Genomic DNA, 21,818 nt, shown 5'->3' with positions numbered 1-21,818 from the left:
GAGCTAACACTCCATAAGCTTCAGTGTTTGTTAACATTTTTTGTTGTTTTTGTTGCTATAAGACCTCCCCAATAGATGATGGGGAGAGAACAGACTGTCATTAGGGAAAGGTTAAAGGTGTACCCGACTCACCAACAAAAGCTCAGTGCGGATTGAGTCATTCTCTGACAACACAAAATGAATGGATTATTTTGTTTTGGATTTGATTGTAGTCATCGTTTGTGTTGACATGCAAGCACCTGCAGGCTTGTTTGTTCTTCTGTAGTCATGATTCCTCTGTTCCCCACTCCACTCCACTGCTCTCCCTCCCCTCCCCTCCCCTCCCAACCCTGTGCTGTGGCCTCAGTGGCTCCCATCACTCGGGCAGTCCCCGGGCGCGGGGCTCCAGGCTCAGCGCCTCCCCAGACCTCCACAGGTCCCCTCTCAGCGCCGCAGGGCCCAGCCCCAGTCCCAGCCCAGGCCCCAGCCAGGAGGGCCACACGCACACACGCAGGAAACGCGCCGAAGACAGGCCCAGCCTTACGGAGCCACCGAGCCTGTCAGGGTGTGGGTGAGTGGGATGTGTGTGTGGGATTGTTTGTGTGTGTGTCTGTCTGTCTCTCTGTCTGTGTATATATGTGTGTGTGTGTGTGTGGGGGGGGGGGGGGGGGGGGGGTTGCGCACGCACGCACGCGTGTGTGTTTGTGTATATGGGTTTATGTCAGTCTGTCTGTGTGTGTTTGTGTGGGAGCAAAAAAAGAAAAGCAAGAGAGCCAGACAGACGGGCAGAGATGAACATTTGTAGAGAGAGACGGCCGAACACATGGGTCAGTGAAAGTGGCCGATGGGAAAGGAACATGAAAAGGAGGCACTGGAGTCGTGAGTGCCTGAAGAGGCGCGCTGATGGAACCCTTTGTTTCCCCCGTCTGACTCACTTGTTTTCACTTCCTGTTGTTATTTCTCTTGACCGTAACCTGACAGATGGAAGTGCTCGCTATGCACAAAAGGACTGTCTTCAACAGGCTCTTAGTGTGATGGGCAATTTTGCCCACAAATGACATTTGATTGGAGGTCCGCCTGGGTAGACTGACCTCTTGAATGTGGGGTTGATCCCCGTCCTGCACAGTTGCACTCTATACTAGCACTTGAGTATTTTCTAAGAGTGTTTTTATACGAGAATGCGTCTGCTCTGAGTGAAAGGCATTGTATTGACATTAGATTGAGTGCGCTGAAAGCTCCGCTGGCTGCTGATGAACTCCTCTCTCACTGGGATTACCCTTGTGTTTCAGGAAGGTGGAGAAATATACTCGAGGGTTAAAGTCATCATTCAAAAATGTTCAGATGATTTCCCAGACAGAATCTACTGTGGTTGTTCCAAGTCATTGCGCTATTTGTAGATGGTACTACACCACTATAGCACTGGCTGTATTATATTGAATGTAGATTAAAGAATTCATAATAACAGGCTGAATTATACAGGATTTAAGTAAAAGCTGTCAAACATTGCAGTCCTTTATCTAGCCCTTGCATGTAGCTCCACACACTTAACTCAGACGCAGGCTCGGTCACGTCTCTCTCCTGCTCTTTACCTGGGCACATGGCACAAGGCCTGATTGAAGTGGACAGGTATGTTCCAAATCAGCTCCATCGGTCTGCAGGCGGCCCGCACAGGGCTCCTGTCACTAGAGCTTATCGATCGGCCCGCTGACGCTCGCTCCCCAGCCGCCCAGCCGCCCCTCTCCCCATCTCCCGCTCCTGCTTCCGCTGCCTGTCCACACCGTGCTTCAGGAAGCAGCCTCCTTTTCTGACGCCCACCGTCTGTTTTAAAATCGTCCCGGTGTTAAACCGGCTCGGTGTGCGTGTGTTAGGATCAGCTGATACCTCGGGGGGATGCCATTATGAGCAGTGTAGTGGGTAATGAGTTGATTGAATGGTTCTGTGATGGCAGTGGTGGTGAAAAAATGGTAGCCTGGGGTGGAACAGTATGTGCGTTTTTTTATGTGTTTGTTCAAGTTTGTGTGTGTGTGTGTGTGTGTGTGTGTGTGCGCTCTTTGTGTTTGTGAGCGTGTTATGTGTTTTAGTGCTTATTTATTTGTTTTTGTGTGTGTGTGTGTGTGTGTGTGTGTGTGTGTGTGTGTGTGTGTGTGTGTGTGTGTAAGAGAGTGAGATAAAACACAGATAATACCTTCAAGCTCTGAATAATCTGTTTTAGGGGGTGAAATTACCTTCTAACTACCTGTTTGATGGATAGCTCTGGTTCGTTTTCTGTGTAAATGTCGTAAAAAGCCAACTGATGTTGTTAACCGCCCTATCTCCACTGTTTGCTCATCTGAGTGTTTCTTTTAAATCCTCTTACGTAACCTAGTCTCTTGATAAATGCTCCAATGTTGTTCCAGTATTGTTCCCTGCTCAAGCTAATTTCCCCTTCTACATTCTCAGTGTTTTTCATCACTCTCTGCTCAATTAACTACTGAACATTTATGAGCTCTGCTAACCGATTCTTTTAATGCTTTTGTTCCTATTTTGTCTGCTTTTGTTCTTTTTTAATTTTTTTTTGCCTTCGTTTTGCTTCTGTGACGTCTGCTACAGTGGAGCTGAGAGTTTGCTAGCTTTTCTCCTAAAGACCCTAGCCGAGCGCTCCAGGTACACAGTGTCACCCTCTTGGCATTTGCCAGCCTGCCCTCTTTGATAACCCCACCTGACCCCAACCTCCTTCTTTCCGATCCCCGAAGCCACAGTGTCTGGCTTGCTCATCACAGCTGCTAGCAATGCCTGGGGGTGAAGGGCTTCCCAGCATGCACCAGTGATTCGCTTGTTTTGACATCCCCTTGTATAGCTAAACCCCCACCCCCACCGCCATCACCACCACACCCAATGCCTTTCACAGGTCCCTCTTCAGCTTGTTTTGTTGTAAACCCTCTGACACAACCCATTGCACTCTTAGGGAAACAAATAGTGACATGCATGCGCACACATTCTCTCTCTCTCTCTCTCATACACACAAGTATACACACACACACACACACACAGGCACACACATGTACCCTCAGGCTATCTGACGGGGCCAGCAGGTCATGCTCTCTGGCAGTGGTAGTATGAGACATAGTGGTGGTAGCAGCTCCAAGCGCAGCATATACTCACGTGAGGCTTTTCTGGGTGTGGTTTACTATTGCTCAAAGCTATGACATTAAGGAATGATCACACAAGAGCTAAAGGAAACATGTCATATGGCGACTCCCTTTCTCTTTCCCTTTCTCTCTCTCTCTCTCTCTCTCTCTCTCTTTCTTTCTGCCTGTGGTTTTGTAGCGCCCTGCCAGGTCCTACCTCCACCTCATGTTGAAATATCTACATGGTGTTCGTGCTTAGCCAGTTTTCACAGAGTGAAGACGCGGTCGTGTTTATCTCTCTCGTCCTCTACTCTTAATTCTAATTCTACACTCATTCTTAATTCTACTCTCATCTGACGTTTACCAGTCCTCAACAGTCAATATATCTGTTTGCCTGGACCATATCAGGATTATGAACGAATGAGATACCCATGAGATACCTTTGTAGTCGGATAGCATAGGCTATCAAAAACCACGAAAGTCAGTGTTATGTAGCCAAGCCTGACCTCCATGTGCCTCCTATACTAGTTTTACCTAGTGATCAACCTCCTCATTCAGTCCTTCTGTCTGCACCTTGTTCTCACGCAACCGCTCAAGAACCGTGTTCCCTCTCCTCTCCTCTCCTCTCCTCGCCTCTCCTCTCCACTCCTTTCCTCTCTTCTCCCTGTGTTCTTCTTTCCCTTACTCCCTCCGGGTCCCTCACTCACACTAAACATGGCTGACACAGCATGGAGGCTTGTGGGTGAGGTGCTCAAACGCTGCGGCTGCTCCTCCTCCTCCTCTAATTCCAGCTTGACTCCGTGCCCCCCACCCCATCCGATGCACCCCAAAGCCTCACTCTTCTCCCATAGTGATGCTGCCTGTGTCCTCCTGATACAGCCCAAACAGATGGGTGACAGCTGCACCCCTCAGTGCTTTGCCTGCTCCTGATCCCCCCACCCATGCTCTGTGTGTCCCTCGCAGGCAGCTGTACGCAGCCGAGGTGGCCAGCAGGCGGGAAAGCGAGCGGTCCGGGAAGCTGCAGCCGGGCATGTCCAAAGAGGAGTACCTGAAGATGATGCAGCTGGACAGCCCTCCTGGCGAGGACGGACAGAGGAAGGTGAGCGGGGGCCCCAACCTTGGGTTTTAATTTACACCTGTTCTGACTCTATATCCACACTCCATCCCCCGAGGCTGAGAGTAATGGATGTGGTGCCTCGCCTGATGGTAGGGCCATCGCTACATACTCGCAGGGCATGCACTGCATCACATCACTTCAACTATGTCCAAACCATACACAGTAATATTGGTCCTCTCGTATACCATCTTGGTAAAAGGTCAAAATATGAGAATGTAGCCTTAACTAAAGTGACACATACTTCATCAAGTTGTCTAGATTTCTTTTTAAATGAATTCTTAAAAACAGATACAGAGCAAAATATGTTATTCACAACTTCAACTGAAAATTTTTTTGTAGCCTGTAAGGTATAGGCCTCATATACTGTATTTATTTGCTTTTGTTGTTTGCATTCAAATATTTGTGACTTGTTTTTGTGTTATTGGTTTATATTAATTATGTGAAGAGCTTGACATTATTATTAATAAATATTATTATAATAATGTTTATTTAATTATTTGAGGGGGGGCACCACAGAGCAATTCAGAGCAGGGCACCCAGCTGACCTGCTGATGACCGACACAAAAACTCATTCAGATGCCTGCTGAGGCTGTGTGGCTGGAAACATGTCTCAATTATCTGATTGCCCCAGATAAGTGTGTGTGTGTGTTTGCGCGTGTGTGTTTGTGTGTTTGTGTGTGTGTGTGTGTGTGTGTGTGTGTGTGTGTGTGTGTGTGTGTGTGTGTGTGTGTGTGCGTGCAAACACAGATAGATAGCGTCGCTGTGAGCTATGTGTGTGCATGCCGCTGACACACACAGGCTTACGGAGCCTGAAGAACATGTCTGATAGCCTCAGCACACAGAACAGACATCTGCAGCTTATCAGCTGGTCTTCTGATCTCCACTGCAACACAGGCTCACTTTTCTCCTCTCCTCTCTCCTCCACACACAGAGAAAACAAACACGGGGACTTTCTCTACTGCGGGGTGGAGGGAGAGAAATTGTTTGGCTAATCTAATTTATTAGCGCAGAGGGCTGCGTTTGCTCAGTCTGGATGTCATGGATTAAAGTGGGGGAAGTTGGAACAGGTTGCGTCTGTGTTTGATGTCCCCAGACTCCCTCGCCACCACCCCCCCCCCCCCCCCCCCCCCCCTTTCATTTTTCCTCCTGGCGACATGGGTAATTACGTTCCACGCCCCCCACCGCCCCAACCCTCCCCTGTCCATTATCTTTCAGGAAGGGACAGCAGACCTGTACAATAGGCTATTTTTAGCCGGTGTGTAATGTGCTACTGCATCCCAGCCTTTAAGAGAAGAGAAGAGAAAAGAGGAGAGGAGAGGAGAGGAGAGGAGAGGAGAGGAGAGGAGGGGCCCTGTGTGAACCACAGTGTGTGGAGCAGGGAGAGGGTGGTGCTTCTCTGTGTCTTTAGATTCACGCTCCAGGGCCTCAGGGCCATGCTGCTCTTCAGTTTCTGAATGCAAGGAGGAGTGTGCATGACAGCAGCCATGAAGCCCATAGAGCAGTTATGCTTGCTCTCTCGGCTGTAGTTGTGATGAAGCTATCCCTCTTTCCCCTCTTTTTATTTAATTTCTTTGTGTGTGTGTGTGTGTGTGTGTGTGTGTGTGTGTGTGTGTTTTTGTGTATAGTTTTATGGTTCATATATAGTGTAATGTATTCCATGCAGGAGGTTTGCAGTGCATTGGGGAAAGTGATGTTGGGGCGAGTGGGTGTAGACAGCCCAGAGATGGGAGGGGATGGGCCTGTGCCGAGGCTGGTGGCCCACTTCTGCGGTGGCTCCTTCAGCACACTCGTTTGTCCGCCTGCATACTTTGTGGTCACTCCTTGGCTTCGCAACGGGCAATCTGCACGTCTGGCCAACACTAACACTCCCAGCTGCACTGGACTGGTCCTCTGCCCCATAGCCTCTGTCCGTGTCTGTGTCTGTCTCTGTCTAGGAGGGGCTGACGGCTGAGGTGGTCTGGGCGGTGATGAGGCATGGCTTTAAGGTCAAAGTTAGAAGTGTGGTCCTAGCGTGGAGTCACTGGGAATGAGCGACCAATAGAGCTTTAGCCTGACGTTCCAGAGGAGCGCTGGGAATGAGCGACCAATAGAGCTTTAGCCTGACGTTCCAGAGGAGCGCTGGGAATGAGCGACCCAAAGAGCTTTAGCCTGACGTTCCAGAGGAGCGCTGGGAATGAGCGACCCATAGAGCTTTAGCCTAATGTTCCAGAGGAGCGCTGGGAATGAGCGACCAATAGAGCTTTAGCCTGACGTTCCAGAGGAGCGCTGGGAAATCCATTCCATATGTGAGTTTCTATTGATGGGATCTTTAGAGCCGTGGCCTGAATTCCAGCTGTGGCCTCTGTGAATGAGAAGACTGTGATGTCTGTGGGCATGTGTGTGATTGTTCATGGTAGCGGGCGTGCTGCTGCTTTTGTGTGTGTGTGTGTGTGTCTGTGTGTGTGTGTGTTTGTGTGTGTTTGTGTCTGTCTGTGTGTCTGTGTGGGTGTGTCTGTCTGTGTGTCTGTCTGTCTGTGTGTGTGTGTGTGTGTGTGTGTGTGTGTGTGTGTGTGTGTGTGTGTGTGTGTGTGTGTGTGTGTGTGTGTGTGTGTGTGTGTGTGTGTGAGGCTCCACTGAGGAGATGTAATGGGAAGCGGTCAGTCCAGACTCTCTCTCGGATTTCGCTGGAACTTCCTCTTGGCACTGCAGCAGAGGACCCGACACCAGACCGGTTCTGTCCGCTAGAGACTCCATGGGCTCCGCTTTTTTTTTTACACTGACAATTGGCAGCGACTCATGACAAGGCAGTGTAATGACTGAATAGTTCTTTCAGAAGCACTGTTTACCGTTAGCTCTCCCTCAACTTAGCATAACTCATTCAGAAATGGTATCGTTTCCCAAATATTACTCTTCCCAGCCAACAACAAACAGCCAACATCTCCTTTAAAATTCCATCTATCTGCTATCTACTGGCTGCGTTTTTGGGTATTCTGCCTCAAACTGACCCGGGTTGTTTGGCTATGACAGGCAAAATATTTTTGATTTGAAGCTCTCTTAACCTTGAGCAGAACTGGCGAGATGGAGTGAAGGGAAAGAAAAACACTTATCCACTCCAACAGTTGAGCTGGAAACAAGCAATCTTTATCTAGGGATAAGCGGGCAGGGCCCAGGGGAGCCACTGAGAGAGGGCTTGAATGTATGACCTCAGAGAGAGAGAGAGAGAGAGAAGGAGAGCGAGAAGGAGAGCGAGAGAGAGAGAAAGAGAGGCTGCTGTGTGAAATTGCAAATGGTTTTCATTTGCCAGTTCCTCACTCAGGAAAAAATTAGAAAACCGACTCTCTGCGTGCGTGCGTGCGTGCTTGCTTGCATAAATACATGTACTTGATGGTATATTTGCATCTGTTTGTTTGTGTTTTTGTGTATAGCTGTATGGTTCATATATAGTGTAATGTATTCCATGCAGAAGGTTTGCAGGGGTTGTATGTTTGGGGGGCTGGGATCATGCTTTTTTTATATGTCTGTTTGTGGTTGTTTTTATGGCGAGAGGCCATATGGAGTTTAATCGTATAAACTTGGCATATGGAAAACAGCAGAGAAAGAAACCATCCTGACTAATGACAACCAATGACACTGGCACCTCGATGATGGGACTGATGATGATGCAATTCAATGGCCTATGAATTTGCTAGAAAAAACACTGTAGGTGTCCTGACGGTCTGCCTCTGATGTCCTGGAGGCACCATCTTACAGAAGATGGTTGTGCTTTTTGATCCCCTTTGGCCTGCGGCGGCGTAATCCCACCAATATAGTTTGATTAAACAGGGCGGGATGAAGCGAGGCTCCTGTGGCTTCTCCGGGCTCATCTAAAAGCCCTCGGCTCCCATTGTTGGCAGAGACGCACAACAAACAGACCACTCCAGTGGCCGTCCTCCGCAGTCGGAGCAGGCGGCATTTAGTCTCGGCGGGATGTTGCCTTTGGGTTGCCACATAGACACACACACACACACACACACACACACACACACACACAAAGCCATTCCCGCCAGACAAAGCCGTCTCTGGCCCTCTTGGCCCGCCGTTGCCCTCCTGACCCAGTGTCACCTCTATAGAAGGTATTCTCCAAGCAAGACCTTTCACCACCACGCGCCGCGTCTGCATTATCGGTCGACTGAAAGGACTCGTCCCGGCACGCTACGGTGCTCTGAGTGGCCCCATGCTCTGTTGCGTGTGGCACGGCGTGTTCTAGCGTTCCGCTGGGAAGTGCAGCGCAGAATCACCTGCGGGGGCCCTTTGCCGCTGGCCCATCAGGCCATATATGGTGGCGCCTCTTTTCTGTGGCTCCGGCGGAAGGAACATCAGGCCCTCGTTTCTGAATGGCACACAGCTGCACGAGGAGAAGGGACATGCGGTTTATTTATAGTGTTCCGGGCTGCGGGTAAATGGGGCTTTCATCGGAGTTCCCATGCTTTCTTTTTAAATGTCTGCTGCCGTGAGGTCACATCCTGCTTTATACACATGCTGAGTAGACCACCATCTACTTCTGATGTGTGCTTGTGTGTGTTTGTTTGTTTGTTTGTGTGAGTAAGAATCAGAAAAAGCTAAAGACAGAGAGAGAAATGTGTTTATAATCCTTCAAAATCCACATAGCACGCAAATGTGTTCTGCCATGAGAGAGAGAGAGAGAGAGAGAGAGAGAGAGAGAGAGAGAGAGAGAATGAGTGACAAAGCTCTAAAGAAAACTCTTTTAATACTCCTTCAATATCCATTCTGCACGCAACTGCAGTATATCAAAAGCTTTTGCATGCTGTCTCTTTCCCTCTCCTCCTCTCCTCTAGCAGATTTTGTCGTGTCAGCTGCATGTTTAAGGCATTTCCCCACCTCCTCCTCTCTGCCCTTTCCATCTTCTTCAGTGATTTACAACCATGTGCTTCCTGTAGTAGCTGCCCAGTGCACCAGAGGCTCACGCCAGCGGAGCTGAGTCCAGTGTGGCTCAAGTAGTGAACACAGGGCCAGTGACCCGGGCCCCCCTCTGACAGTGGCGGAGAATTAGATCAGACATAACTCACTGCCTAATAACCCCCTCCCTTCCCCACCTACCCAGGCCCATGTCCCCCAGGCCCGCCTTCCCTGAAACGGCTGCCCTTCCACCCCAGCACACCCCGCAGCACACCTCACCGATGCATCTACATGCATATTCACACACATACTGCACACACACAAATGCACACAAACAGATTCACAGATACATACAGGAAGCTGCTTCTTCTTCATGTCAGTCAAAAACGGCTTTCCAAAAACACTGGCTTTGGGTTGTCAATCAACAGCCATGATTCCAGTCACTGATTCCAGATGTGCTTCATCTGTCAGTCTGTCTCTGGGGAATGCTGACTAAAAACTCAGTAAATCCCCCCCGTTTCAACTGACAATCTCACTGTCTGTTCTCTCTCTCTCTCTCTCTCTCTCTCACTCAATCTCTCATTTAATTCCCTCCAGATAAGCTTTATTGGCATGAGCATATCACACAGTATTGCTATTTGTCAGAGAGTGTGAAAACGTATATACAAAATATGAATAGGGGGAAAAAAACAATAAAGGGAGCATACAATTCATAACTAAAACTCACAATCAGTCTCTCTTTCTCTCTCTCACTCTCTCTTCCTCTTTCTCTCCCTCCCTCTCTCTCCTTAGTCCTCTGCTTCAGGTACCCTGTCCCCGCGGCGCTCGCTGTACCGCACGCTGTCAGATGAGAGCGTGTGCAGCAGCAACAGGAAGGGCTCGTCCTACTCCAGCTCGCGCAGCTCAATGCTGGACCAGGCACTGCCCAGCGACATCCTCTTCAGCTCCACGCAGCCCTACCACAGCACTCTGCCCCCCAGGATGGGCATCAACCAGTCCGGGTCCAACCTCAGGAGTGAGTCCCTCGCCACACATTGCTACAAGCTAACGCAGGTTTAATACTGGTGGCCTCCATTACTGGTGCACTCAACACACTCAACAAATGTACTGGTTGTTTTTGCATAAAGCAAGTGCGCTAATGTCACGGTAGATAGAATGCACGTTTCGAGTCAAGAGATGAGTCAGGATTGAGTCTTCTCTGGGACGGTAGCCAGGTTTGTGTCTTCTCAAGGGATCTAGCCAGGTTTGCATCTACCTTGACTGGCGTATTGAATTTAGCTTCTAGATCAAATTAGTTAAGTGATTGATGGTTAGTTAATTGACCTGTCGAAACCGCCTAGCAATTTGTCAATAGCGAAGGTTGAATGTTGAAGGTTGAAGACCTTGTGTCCACTTGAAATTGATCTTGATTAGATGAGTGCACAGGTTACATTGTGTTCAGGACATTCCACAAAGACTACACAGGAAAGTGTGTTTTGCAGCTCATCGTGTGCATCTTTTCAGACTCAAGCGCCATATTTGATGAATGTTCAGACATGAATGTTAAGTCATTGGAACATGAGGAAGTGCGTAGTTTACGTGTGCCTCGCTGGTGCGTTTACGTTTCTGGCGTAATTAGCATCTCACCCTGCCGCATCTACGTACGCGGCAGATTTCTCCACCAGAGGAGGTGCCGACACGCTCGCATCACCGGTGTCAGTGGCACGTGCCCAAGCAGCTTTGTTCGGCTGCGCCATTAATTAAAAGCCGCGGCGGAAACGCCATCGCGTTTGTCGACCACCATCACGTCCCCCCAGTGAGTGTGACGCCTGTCACTGCTGGCCTGCTTAACTTAATTTTGGATGAGCTTAAGGAACCAAGCAGGGTCTGTGACCGGCATCGTCATACCAACGTGTCATGATCCCGTGACTTTGAACAGTCTATTATATATAACATTGGAAAATCGGTCTTGATCTAAAATAGTGGAAAAATGTCCTGTTACATTTTATAGATCTTGATGTCAGAGTGCCATTTGTCTTATGTCAAAAAGTGCAGCCTCAGGTTTATGACATGTGATGTAATGTAATGAGTACTTTGTAAGGCTTGCTGAATCACATATTATATCAGAATACATCTTGGCAGATCTGAAGATATTGAACACTAAATCATTGCACAGAAATGATTTTTCATCAGATGTGAAGGCAGAAATGGACATCCCTAGCAGTGTTGTTGAATACAGAAGAGCTGCTCCTTCAGAACTGAATTTGGAATAAGTGCTGTAGTATACTAGGACAATCTTTTCCTCTCCTGTCCCTCTCCCTCTCCCTCTCCCTCTCCCTCTCTCACATTTTGGTGAATCTCTTGGTGTCTCTGATGCCCAACTGTCCTCCTCAGTTGTTGGCTGTGTCTGTGAGCTGTGTAAAAGAGAGGAGATTGATTTTGAAAGCCCCTCCGTCCTCCCCTCTCCTGTAGCCATCATCCTTGATGGAAGCCTGATTGCTGCTGACAGCTTGTTCAGTGGCCGTTTTCACTCTTTCCCCTTCTCTCCCTGGCTGGCTTTTTACCCTCCTCTGACCAAAGAGAACTTGGGCAATTTTGGGCATGTAAAGGGCTCGCAGGGGGAAGCGAATTGGTGGTAGGGAGCAAAAACCTCACCTGAAATGTCAGTCCAGGCTCACAGCACGCTCACTTAATAGGCTCTTAAGGTTATTCAGCAACACAGTGAGAGATGGAGCAAGAGAGAAAGAAAGCACGAGAGGCAGGCAAGCAGTGTTGAAGATAAACAAGAAAGATACTTTGATTTTAAACTGGTGTAAAGTTTCGACTCCTATCACACACACACACACACACACACTCACACACAGAGAGAGGGAGATAAACAACAGACACATATTCAGACACTGGAATGGGCCTTGCTTATCTTCCACTTGTGAGGCAGTTACCTTGCCCAGCATAAATATGAGATTGCTGAGGCAGGCAAGAGGTAGAGCCATCTTACTCAAAGCACTTTGACACACGCATGCTCACACACACACACACACACACACACACATCTCATGGGACAGGAGAGGGGTTTTAAATTGACGTGCGCAACATTTTGTAATTTATTGAAGCACCACAATGATTTCTCCTGGGTGTTGGGGTAACTGAACTGTCAAGAACACCTTGTCCACTTTATTCTGATGAGGCTTACCCTCTCCGTTTCTCCGCCTTTGTCAAATAGGATTCCAAAGTTACCGTTTGCAGTGACATTAGATCGTACATTATGACAACATTTTGTGAAGCCATCATCACTGAAGCAGAGCCACCATAACAGAGTAGTGAGTCTGATCCAAGTCTCACCTATCTGTCCCTGTAGATGAGTTCTGGTACTCCGACGGTTCCCTCGCCGACCGCGCCAAATTCACCGACCCTGGGCTCATGCCCCTCCCAGACACGGCCTCCGACCTGGACTGGACACACCTGGTAGATGCGGCGCGAGCCTTCGAAGGTACGTCACAAACAACCCCATCCATCTTGGTCCGCCCACATGCCACTGCGTTTGTGGGTTTGTGTGCCGCGTCTGGTGTGTTCTGCCATATATGGTGCGAAAGGAAACAAAAAAAAACTAAAAACGACACAAGGCTTTTGCTTTTTAAAAGGATAAGTGTCCATTTTTATTCTGGGATGCACAGCCAATTTTCACACCATAAACCCAGCAAGACGCCACTCAGGGAGAGAGCGCTAACCACCGCTGTCTGCAATTAAGCACTCAGCCGCCAGTTGTGGGTAATTGCTGGCCCTCCAGTGCTTCTAGCTATTAGCATGTGAAAGCTTGGAGCAGGATGGATGGAGGGGTGTGTGTGTGTGTGTGTGTGTGTGTGTGTGTGTGTGTGTGTGTGTGAGAGAGTGTCAGGGAGACCGTTCCAGATATGAATTTGTGAAAATGTCCATTATCAGTTTTTAGCGTCATTGCGTATTATATCCATTTGACCCTCTCTCTTTTTTGGTAAGTGTTGCTTCTTTTAGGTTGAGGCTGGACCCGTTGATGAAATCTGATTGAATATCATTTATGCTCATGAAAATGTTGTGTTCATTTGAGAGACTTTTCTGTTGTCTAGTAGAGGGGCCAGGTCTTGCTTCTAGGAGTACACACATCAATAAACCTTTGGCATTTGTGTTGAAGTCTGTTTTTAAAGATTTATAATCAATTCCAATTGTATGTAAGGCGTGCATATCCAAATGCAGTGTGGCTAGGGCATTAAGGGCATATACGTTCAGTGTAGGTCACACCAGAGAAAAGAAAAACCTTCACTCAGCGTAAGCCTGACAGGTCCATGTCCTCTGTAAGCACTTAAAAGCATGCATGCATCTTTGAGAGCTATTCAAATCTCACAATTAGAGTGAGTTAATGATTCAGCTGAACCCTGAAGGAATTGCTTCCGAGTAGCACACTAGTAGACACTAGCAGCTGAAACATAACAGTGTTCTTCTGCAGTTAAATGCTCCCCAATGCACTGTGCGTTATTGTTTTTAATCCCATAGTCACCCAACAGATCAGTACCATGTGTGAGCTGTAGCAAAGAGCCGATGATTCTGTGGAAAGAGAGAGAGAGAGAGAGACTAAAAGATAGTAAAATATAACTTATTGTTTGTTTTTATTTATTTATGTTTATTGTGCTTGTACATTTTATGTAAACATGCTTTGGCAACGTTGTATTGTATGCAGTCATGCCAATAAAGCCTTTTTGAATTTGAATTTGAATTTGACTAAAAGAGAGTGAGGCGTGAGAAGAAAGAGTGCTGGAAAGCAGGCAGTGAAGAGAGGAGAGCTGTGTCTTTGGCTGATCGGTCACGTTAGTGCTTATCTACTAATCGCCACTGCAAACTAGTCTGCTTTCACACCATTAAAGGATATGGGCATGATGGTCTAAGAGCTTTTTCTGTCACGCCTTAAATCTCTCATTCTCTAACCCACTCAACCTTTCTTATCTTTATCTCTCTCTCTTTCTTTCTTTCTTTCTTTCTTTCTCTCTCTCTCTCTCAGGGGGTGTATGAATTCTTAATGTACAGTGTCACGTTGAAAAACTGGGAATATAGATTAATACAAGAAACACGTCCATTAACCCTTTGTTCCATAAAGCTTTTAATGGATCCCCACTAGAAAGCCACTGCTGAGCTTTGTAGCCTTATTCACTCACTCACTCTCTCTCTCTCTCTCTCTATCTATCTCTCTCTCTCTCTCTCTCTCACACACGCACACACACAAAGACGCACACACACAAAGACACACACACTAAAGGTGCAGTTGTGTTTCTGTGGCTGACAAAGCAATGCAACTTCCAGATCAAGAGTTCAAGCCTTTTTGAGAGTTGGCTCAGTTAGTGCATTCATTTGCTGTGCTGTGAAGCCAAGATGGCTCTGAATGAAACCATCTGTTAACTTGACTGCATTGCAGTTGAAGAACAGCTATACAAAACAAAGACCTACAGGCCAATCATGTAGACTTGCACTGCTAGATGCGTTGTGCTCTGTAAATCACCTGTCTAACAAAGTACACCTAGAATCCTCTGAGTCCTCTTTGGGTGTTGGCTTCCTTTCTTGCTGGTTTGTTTGTTAGCTCGTGTTGGTGTCTTGAAACATGTGGCCTGGATGGATGCCATCTGTATTTGCACACAAGCACAACTCGCGAGACACACACACACACACACACACACACACACACCTGACATGACCTTTGATTGTCAAGATAGCACAAGTGTGAGGCTGAGGTTTCCATGAATAATGCACGCTCGCCTAAATCTCTTTCCGTGTTGCCCTGCGTCTAGCCCACGGCTGTCTTTTAACACTGCTCAGAAATCAGAGGGGTGGATGCCACAGAGCCTGTAATTGGGTGCTGGGCGATCGCCTCTCACGGCAACCACATTGCCATGCCAGCAGCCCAGGGAGTGATGAGTTTAGTGCGTGCGCTAATGCCCCCTCACAAGCAGCTCTCCCCATCGCCACGCACACTGGTGTGTGTTTGTGTGTGTGTGTGTGTGTGTGTGTGTGTGTGTGTGTGTGTGTGTGTGTGTGTGTGTGTGTGTGTGTGTGTGTGTGCACGCATGAGAAGCTGGAGTGCCTGAGTAGCTCTGTGGTGTTTATAAATATTTGGACTGTATTGCCTTTTGACTGGGTCAGGATTGTTGAGCGTTCTGCTTAGCCAAGCAGACGCAGTTGCCTTGTCATTCTCGTGGAAGGAATTCCAAAGAAATGGCGCAGCACACCACGCAGCTCAGACAAAACAGAGAGTAGGCAGGGTGGGCAGAGAGAGGGTGCTGAAGGGGGAATGGCTACTACAGCCTCTCCTCTGCGTGCCTGTGTGGAGCGCCCACTTCCCATGCTGCCATTTGGCTGTGCAGAAAGCAGAATAAAAGGGCACAAAATAAACAGCATCGGGGGATAGAGTATGTTAAGCTCATATCAGCAGTTCAGTTGTGACTTCTTCAAGCAAGCATAGAATAATCATGGCTAGGGATGAGAATTGATAAGATTTTAACGATTCCGATTCCATAACGATTCTTTCTTATCGATTCGATTCCTTATCGATTCTCTTATCGATTATTTTTGGGCAAGGAAAAAAAAGAGTACAAACGAGTTTTTTTACATTAATTTTCTTTTATATAATATTCTCTGAATAGACGTTGCACAGCATATACAGTATGTATGTATACATTTACATGTTTTAAATAACCAAAAACAAACCTAAGAATAGGTCAACAAACTCTCAAAGTAGGGTCCAGAGACCCATAGCCTAGGGATCCTTTTCCTTGATGGGGTGCCAGGGGGTCCCAACAAATTTGTTTTGACTATAATTCCAACCATAAGTAACAGAATGTATGACTGATTTGGTAATGGGTTTCATACAATTTTTGTAATAAAACATCTAAACTCAAAAATCTCATCAGATGGGGGAGCCTGGAAAATAGTCTTATCAAATAGGGATCCCTCCCTGGTCTAATTTGTGGCAGTTTAGGTGTCCTTGATATACCAGAGTTTGAGAACCGCTGTGCTAAATAATATTTGAACATGCCAATTACAGTGCTGTTTTTTTTTTTTACAAGTGTATTCACCTTGAACTAAAAATAAAACTGACATAAACAAAAAGTGAAAGCTGGTTTACACAATGAAACAAATGGCACTAACACAATAGACTGTTAGAGTTTACCTTCAATATTAACAGATGAAGCGCTAACGTTAGCCGCGCTGCTGTTGCTTGGTTGAGGTTCATTAACGTTATCTTTACTCCATAGCGCTCAAAAACGCGACATTCCTGCAAAGTTATTGCATGCAGTATGGACAAATGTTTCGGAGTAATGGTAGTTTTCCCCCCCTTTGACGAAAGAGACGTTTTGCAAGCACTGCAAGTGGCCCTGTGGTCGTCTTTTTGCGTGAAATATAACCACACTTTTGAACGCCTCTGCCTAGACGCCATGTTGGCTGCAGTCTAAAACAAAACAAAGTTGCATGTGCGTGACATACCTAAACTGCACTTACATCGATACCGGAATAAAAAAAAAATTAAAATCTAAAAATGAATCAGTTTTAAGTATTGATAGCGGAATCGAAAAGGATTTTGGCTAACAATTCCAAGGAATCGGTCCACTGGGAACCGGTTCTCGATTCCCATCCCTAATCATGGCACTTGTCTCTCGTCAGGCAAAGTGTTTTCTTTTTCAAGTTTAAACATTGACGAGGAAGTACACGCCAGCAGTTTGTGATCTATTTGTACTGGATAGCATATGGCATGTCAAATTATAGAGGACTGACACTATTTGGCAGTGCTTCTTTTGGCTGCTGGATGTTCATGTAGTTGTCCTTTTGGTCATCACAGCTTTGTAAACTCAAACAAATACACCATGATCCGCTGATGTACCAGAGGTTGGATTTGGCTGTTTTATGCAAAAAGAACTGCAGTTTAACCTATAAAAAAGAGATGCTACTTCTCTAAAAAAATAAATGTATAGAGACCTCAGCCGGCAGTCTACACCCCGTCGTTGGCTGCTTCAGTCCTCACAGTCCCTTCACTGCTCCTGGGTTGTCGCCTAGAGACGCCTAGAGCACCTCATCAGTGCAGCCCAACTCCCAAGAAAAGGGGCTTTGTCGTTGTGAGCTGAGGCTTAGTGTGACGTCGCATTAAAAAATGTTAGTCAAAATCCCTCCCATCGTGTAGCAATCAAGGCATTTTTCTCCTCGCCCACTTGCTGGGCGCTAGATCTGCTTTTTAGTTTCTGAGTAGATTGGAGTATTTTGGGTGGTAAATGAAATGAGAGATTTGCCTTGCCTTAGTCTTTCATGGCGTACACGGGGAGCCGTCATATCTGACAGTAAAAGGTTTTTCTCGTCAGTGGCATTGTTCCAGCAGCTGGTTTTCCTGCAAAAGCTGCTCCTGATCTCTATTGAGAGAATGGAGCTGCAACACTCACCTCTCCCAGCCGTCCGCCCGCTTGATGTTACCACATGGAGTTATTTCACCTATTTCATCACACTGCCGTCGTGTTTCGCTGCGTTTCTCTTTGACATGAAGCTGAAAGGAGAGCGACTCCAACCAGGAGCCTGTCAGTTGCCAAATGACAGCTGTAACGCCAGAGCCACTTTAGAAGGCTCCATTCACGTCTCTGTTTTGAGCTTGTATGACAAGACATACTTTTGAGCTAAGATGGATGGATCCAGGTTGACATTTTGGAACTGGAGATTAGTTTTAAAGTAAAACTAAAAAGAAACTCTCAAATGTTGTGTGTGTGTGTGTGTGTGTGTGTGTGTGTGTGTGTGTGTGTGTGTGTGTGTGCGTGTGTGACATAGTTGTAGTTGCTATCTAATAATGTGGACGCTAATAATAACCTGAGTCATGGCGTAATATATATGGAGGACTGTTTGTGTGTTTTCCGTGATCTGATTGGCTGACGTGCTGTGGCTTCTCCCTGCAGACCAGCGCGTGGCCTCCTTCTGCACCATGACTGACATGCAGCGGGCCGAGGCCCTCCAGATCTCCCAGGAGCTCACCAGGAGGGTGGCTGCCGCCGAGGGAGCCGCACGCCAGGCAGGGTAAGGCAATGGAGCAACCTCTCTCTCTATCCATCCATCCATCTATTCATCCATCCATCTATCTATCTATCTCTCTTTTTTCATCTTTGTTTCCCTCCCTCTCTCTCCAAATCTTGCTCTGTCTCTCAGCAATGCCATGATGAGCAAGAGCAATCTGCTGTTGGTTTTTTGTTTGTTAAATACTTAGCTCACTGTGCAATTCAACCTGACCGTCAATTCCCTCTCTTTCCCTCCCTCTCTCTCCCCATCCCTCTCTCTGTCTCTCTCTTCAGGAATACCTCTCCAGCCACACTGACAGGCAAAGTCAACCAGCTGGAGGTGATTCTGAGGCAGCTGCAGTACGACCTGAGAAAGGTAACATTTCCACACACACACACACACATACACACACACCAGACTTACTCACACACACACACATACACACACACACAGATCAGGCCATGTTATCTCTCCCCGTGGTGTTTTACACCTGTCCCTGTACCCCATTTATGCCACAACCACTTAGTTCCCAGTCTATCACACACAGGTGGGTGTGAGCTGTGTCCGTTTTGTGAGCTGTAGGAAAGACTTTACAATGGCAGACCTATTGGAGGAAAAAGGCACAAACAGGAAGGCATGGCGGTAACAATGCTCAAAGGCTTGTTTGCCATTATGGGCACCCCAGTGTGACAAACAAACTCTGTGGACGTCAATCTTATTTTCAGCTTCCCATTTTTCATTTCCCATTTTCTGACGCATGGCTTAAATGTGACGTAAAAGCCAAATAAAGAACACGAGAAAAGTAAATCCTTAAACCTGTTACTAAATGAAATTGTGTGAGTATATTTTATATACTCATATCTATATATCTATACTATACAGTACATTTATATATAATATTAAACATTTATACATACTCTACAGTAAACATAAAGATTTTCATTTGTTCATAGTAGTGATGCCAACTAAATCAGGCTAGACATTTACAGTATTTTGGGTACTAAACACACATTATGTGTGTCTGGTTTTCAAATAGCGTCTTTGTTACACCGAAATGCATGTTACACATGGCACTGACAAAAGAAGCTTACACTGAGCCTGTCCTAGTCCCAGTTAGCCATTTAGCCAGTTAACTACCGGTATTGAGCCATGAAGGTGAGGAGAGGTGTGCCTTATAACCCGTTAGCCGTTTAGCCAGTTAGCTACCAGTATTGACATCTCTGAAGCTCTGCTGTCTGTTAGTCCTTTTCCCTGTGAACCTTGTGACCCAGCCTTTCCTAACAGTGCATGATAAATCCCTACAGTTTTTAGACACGGGCCTATTGTACCTGTGTGTGTATTGTGTCTGCGTATGTTCTGAGTGGATGTGTATGTGCTCATGTGTTTCCGTGGCTCTCTGGCTCAACAGGAGAAGGAGGACAAGGCCATCCTTCAGGAGGAGGTGCAGCACCTGAGGCAGGACAACATGCGTCTGCAGGAGGAGAGCCAGACGGCCTCCGCCCAGCTGAGGAAGTTCACAGAGTGGTTCTTCAACACCATCGACAAGAAGCCCTGAGCCACAACACAACCCCGACCCCCAACCATCCCCCCCAGTACAAGACAGAGGAACCTTGAGGGAGAACCGTAGAAAGAACCCTTGCAAGCGTAGACACCCTCATCCCTTTTCTAGAGAAAAGGCCTCTAGGCCAGAGTGGGGTCCCATTGGCACTCAACTTAAACGCCCCCCCCCCCCCCCCAAACACAAACACCACCATCATTGTACAAGAGGAACTGTCTGCCCAGAGAGAGCTTAAGATGTGCTGAGGGGTGTGTGTGTGTGTGTGTGTGAGTGTACGCACGCATGTGCACTCACACGCATATGTGTCTGAGTGCTTTTGTCGGTGCGTGTGTGTGTCCGCCCCTCTTGGACAAATCATGGAGGAAAACCCCATTGCTTGAATTGCCCCTCCTGCCATGGAATGTATGAAGCAGTTCCCCTTCCCCTCCCAGCATTGTGAAGCTGGTGTATAAGGGAGCCATGGTTCCTGCAAGCATGCGTTCATACACATGTACATACACACAGATAAATACCGACTGACACACACACACACACACACACACACACACACACACACACACACACACTCATACTCATAAAACAATGAATGCAGAGCACAGAAAAGGAATGGTAAGCAAGCAGATGGAATGTACTGGAGACGATGAAGGGGTACTTAGTTTCTGCTGGCTGTGAAAGGAATGATCATATAGAAGAAATTTTCAAAGCACATTGGGAAAGGAATTTAAAAAAATGAATGTAACTCATCCAAGACCTATCTTTGCTGGACATCTCGATCCCAGTTCCCCATGTTATCGTCTCAAAAGTTTAATTTTAGGTGTCCTCTTCACGTCAACAGAACATTGTACAATAGAATCATTGGCAGTTAACGTTATTGTTAAAAAGGTAAAAGGTGCACTCTCCATAGCCGGCGTTTCATATATATATTTTAAATATGTATGAATTACATCTGTGTTGTTTTTTCGTCAGATAGTTTCTATCCACTGTCGCCATGTCCTAGCAATAAAACGTGGTCGTAGCAGAACTGTATAGCCTAAAGGTTAGCACAAAACAAATGTGAGTTCCTGTCAAGTTTCGCTCGTATTTATTTTACCAAGAGGAGACTGTGCCTAAAAAAAAATAAAAAATCAGTGAATGGATTGTTTTCTCATGCTTTTATTTAGTTTTTGTTTGTTTATTTTTTATTTTTTATTTTTTATTTTTTCTTGTTCTTTTCAACACTTGCCTTGTCCGTGGCTCGCTGAACCCAGTATGTGTGTCTGTTTGTGTGTGTATGCGTGTGAGTGTGAGTGTGTGTGTGTGTGTGTGTGTGTGTGTGTGTGTGTGTGCGCGTCTGCGTCTGCGTGTGCGCGTCTGCGTGAGTGTGTGTGTCTCTGCAAGAACCTGGTCTTATGCAGTCATTTCCACAGCGAACCACCACTCACAATGCCAAAATGTGTCGATCTGTTGTACAGAAACTCCGATGAAGTGTCTTGTATTTAACACTATTATTTAAGCTTATTTAACCTCAAATTGTTTATTTTATTAAAAAAAGAAAAAAAAGAAATTGTTTTGTTTTTGATTTTCTGCACTAAAAGGAGTAGCTCTGTCTAGGCCGTGTTGTGCGTAGCGTGCCGGAGATACATTAAACATAGATCTATATAAAAGGAGTTCTTTTTTTTCCATTCCAACATTTGGACGCTGCTAGAATACAGTCTGTTGTTTGTATGCTTTTACAAATGTCTTTCTCTGTAAAATTGTTTCATTTAAGATGGGACGTTGGTTGCTTTTTTTTAAATAAATGTAGTATGTAAAATATGTGCTGAATGAGTAATGTCCTTTTCATTTTCTTTGTAGCGTATAAGGTCAGGGTACAGTTAATCGGAGATAAATAGGCACCTATCTGAATTCAAAGGGTTGATTGGGATCGTGCTCATTGGTCGATCCCAGCATCCTGCCTCAGCCATTGACTGGCTCTGCAATGTTTCAGCCATTTACTCAACTCAGTGGGCATGATGGAAATGTGGTTGCCATGGGTGTTGTTGCCATGGATGCAGCCTATTCAATGTAGTGCCCATGAGAGACCCTTGAAGGAGGGGAGAAAAAAAATTGTTTGGTTGGATTGATGCGAACTGTGAAGAAAAACACAGTACATCCATAGTCAAACACGAACTGTTGTTTACCC

General features: G+C 46.5%; 1 protein-coding gene across 3 annotated transcripts in view; it reads left to right on the top strand.

Annotated features, from left to right (window-relative positions):
* The window catches only part of LOC105890888 (signal-induced proliferation-associated 1-like protein 2), a 107,622-nt gene extending 86,169 nt beyond the window's left edge, over window positions 1-21,453 (top strand). For 2 of the 3 annotated variants that reach the window (XM_031579462.2, XM_031579464.2), the window contains 7 exons: window positions 347-550; window positions 4,050-4,185; window positions 9,871-10,093; window positions 12,416-12,547; window positions 18,003-18,120; window positions 18,393-18,474; window positions 19,508-21,453. In XM_031579462.2, the coding sequence (XP_031435322.1) occupies window positions 347-550; window positions 4,050-4,185; window positions 9,871-10,093; window positions 12,416-12,547; window positions 18,003-18,120; window positions 18,393-18,474; window positions 19,508-19,654 (1,042 nt within the window). In that variant the 3' untranslated portion in view covers window positions 19,655-21,453. The remainder of the gene's footprint in view (window positions 1-346; window positions 551-4,049; window positions 4,186-9,870; window positions 10,094-12,415; window positions 12,548-18,002; window positions 18,121-18,392; window positions 18,475-19,507) is intronic. The other variant, XM_031579463.2, reaches the window with a different exon arrangement.
* Window positions 21,454-21,818: the final 365 nt, after the last annotated feature.

This window comes from Clupea harengus, chromosome 13 (assembly GCF_900700415.2).
Source record: "Clupea harengus chromosome 13, Ch_v2.0.2, whole genome shotgun sequence".
NCBI lineage: Eukaryota > Metazoa > Chordata > Actinopteri > Clupeiformes > Clupeidae > Clupea > Clupea harengus.
This window is presented reverse-complemented; position numbering and strand designations above follow the sequence as displayed.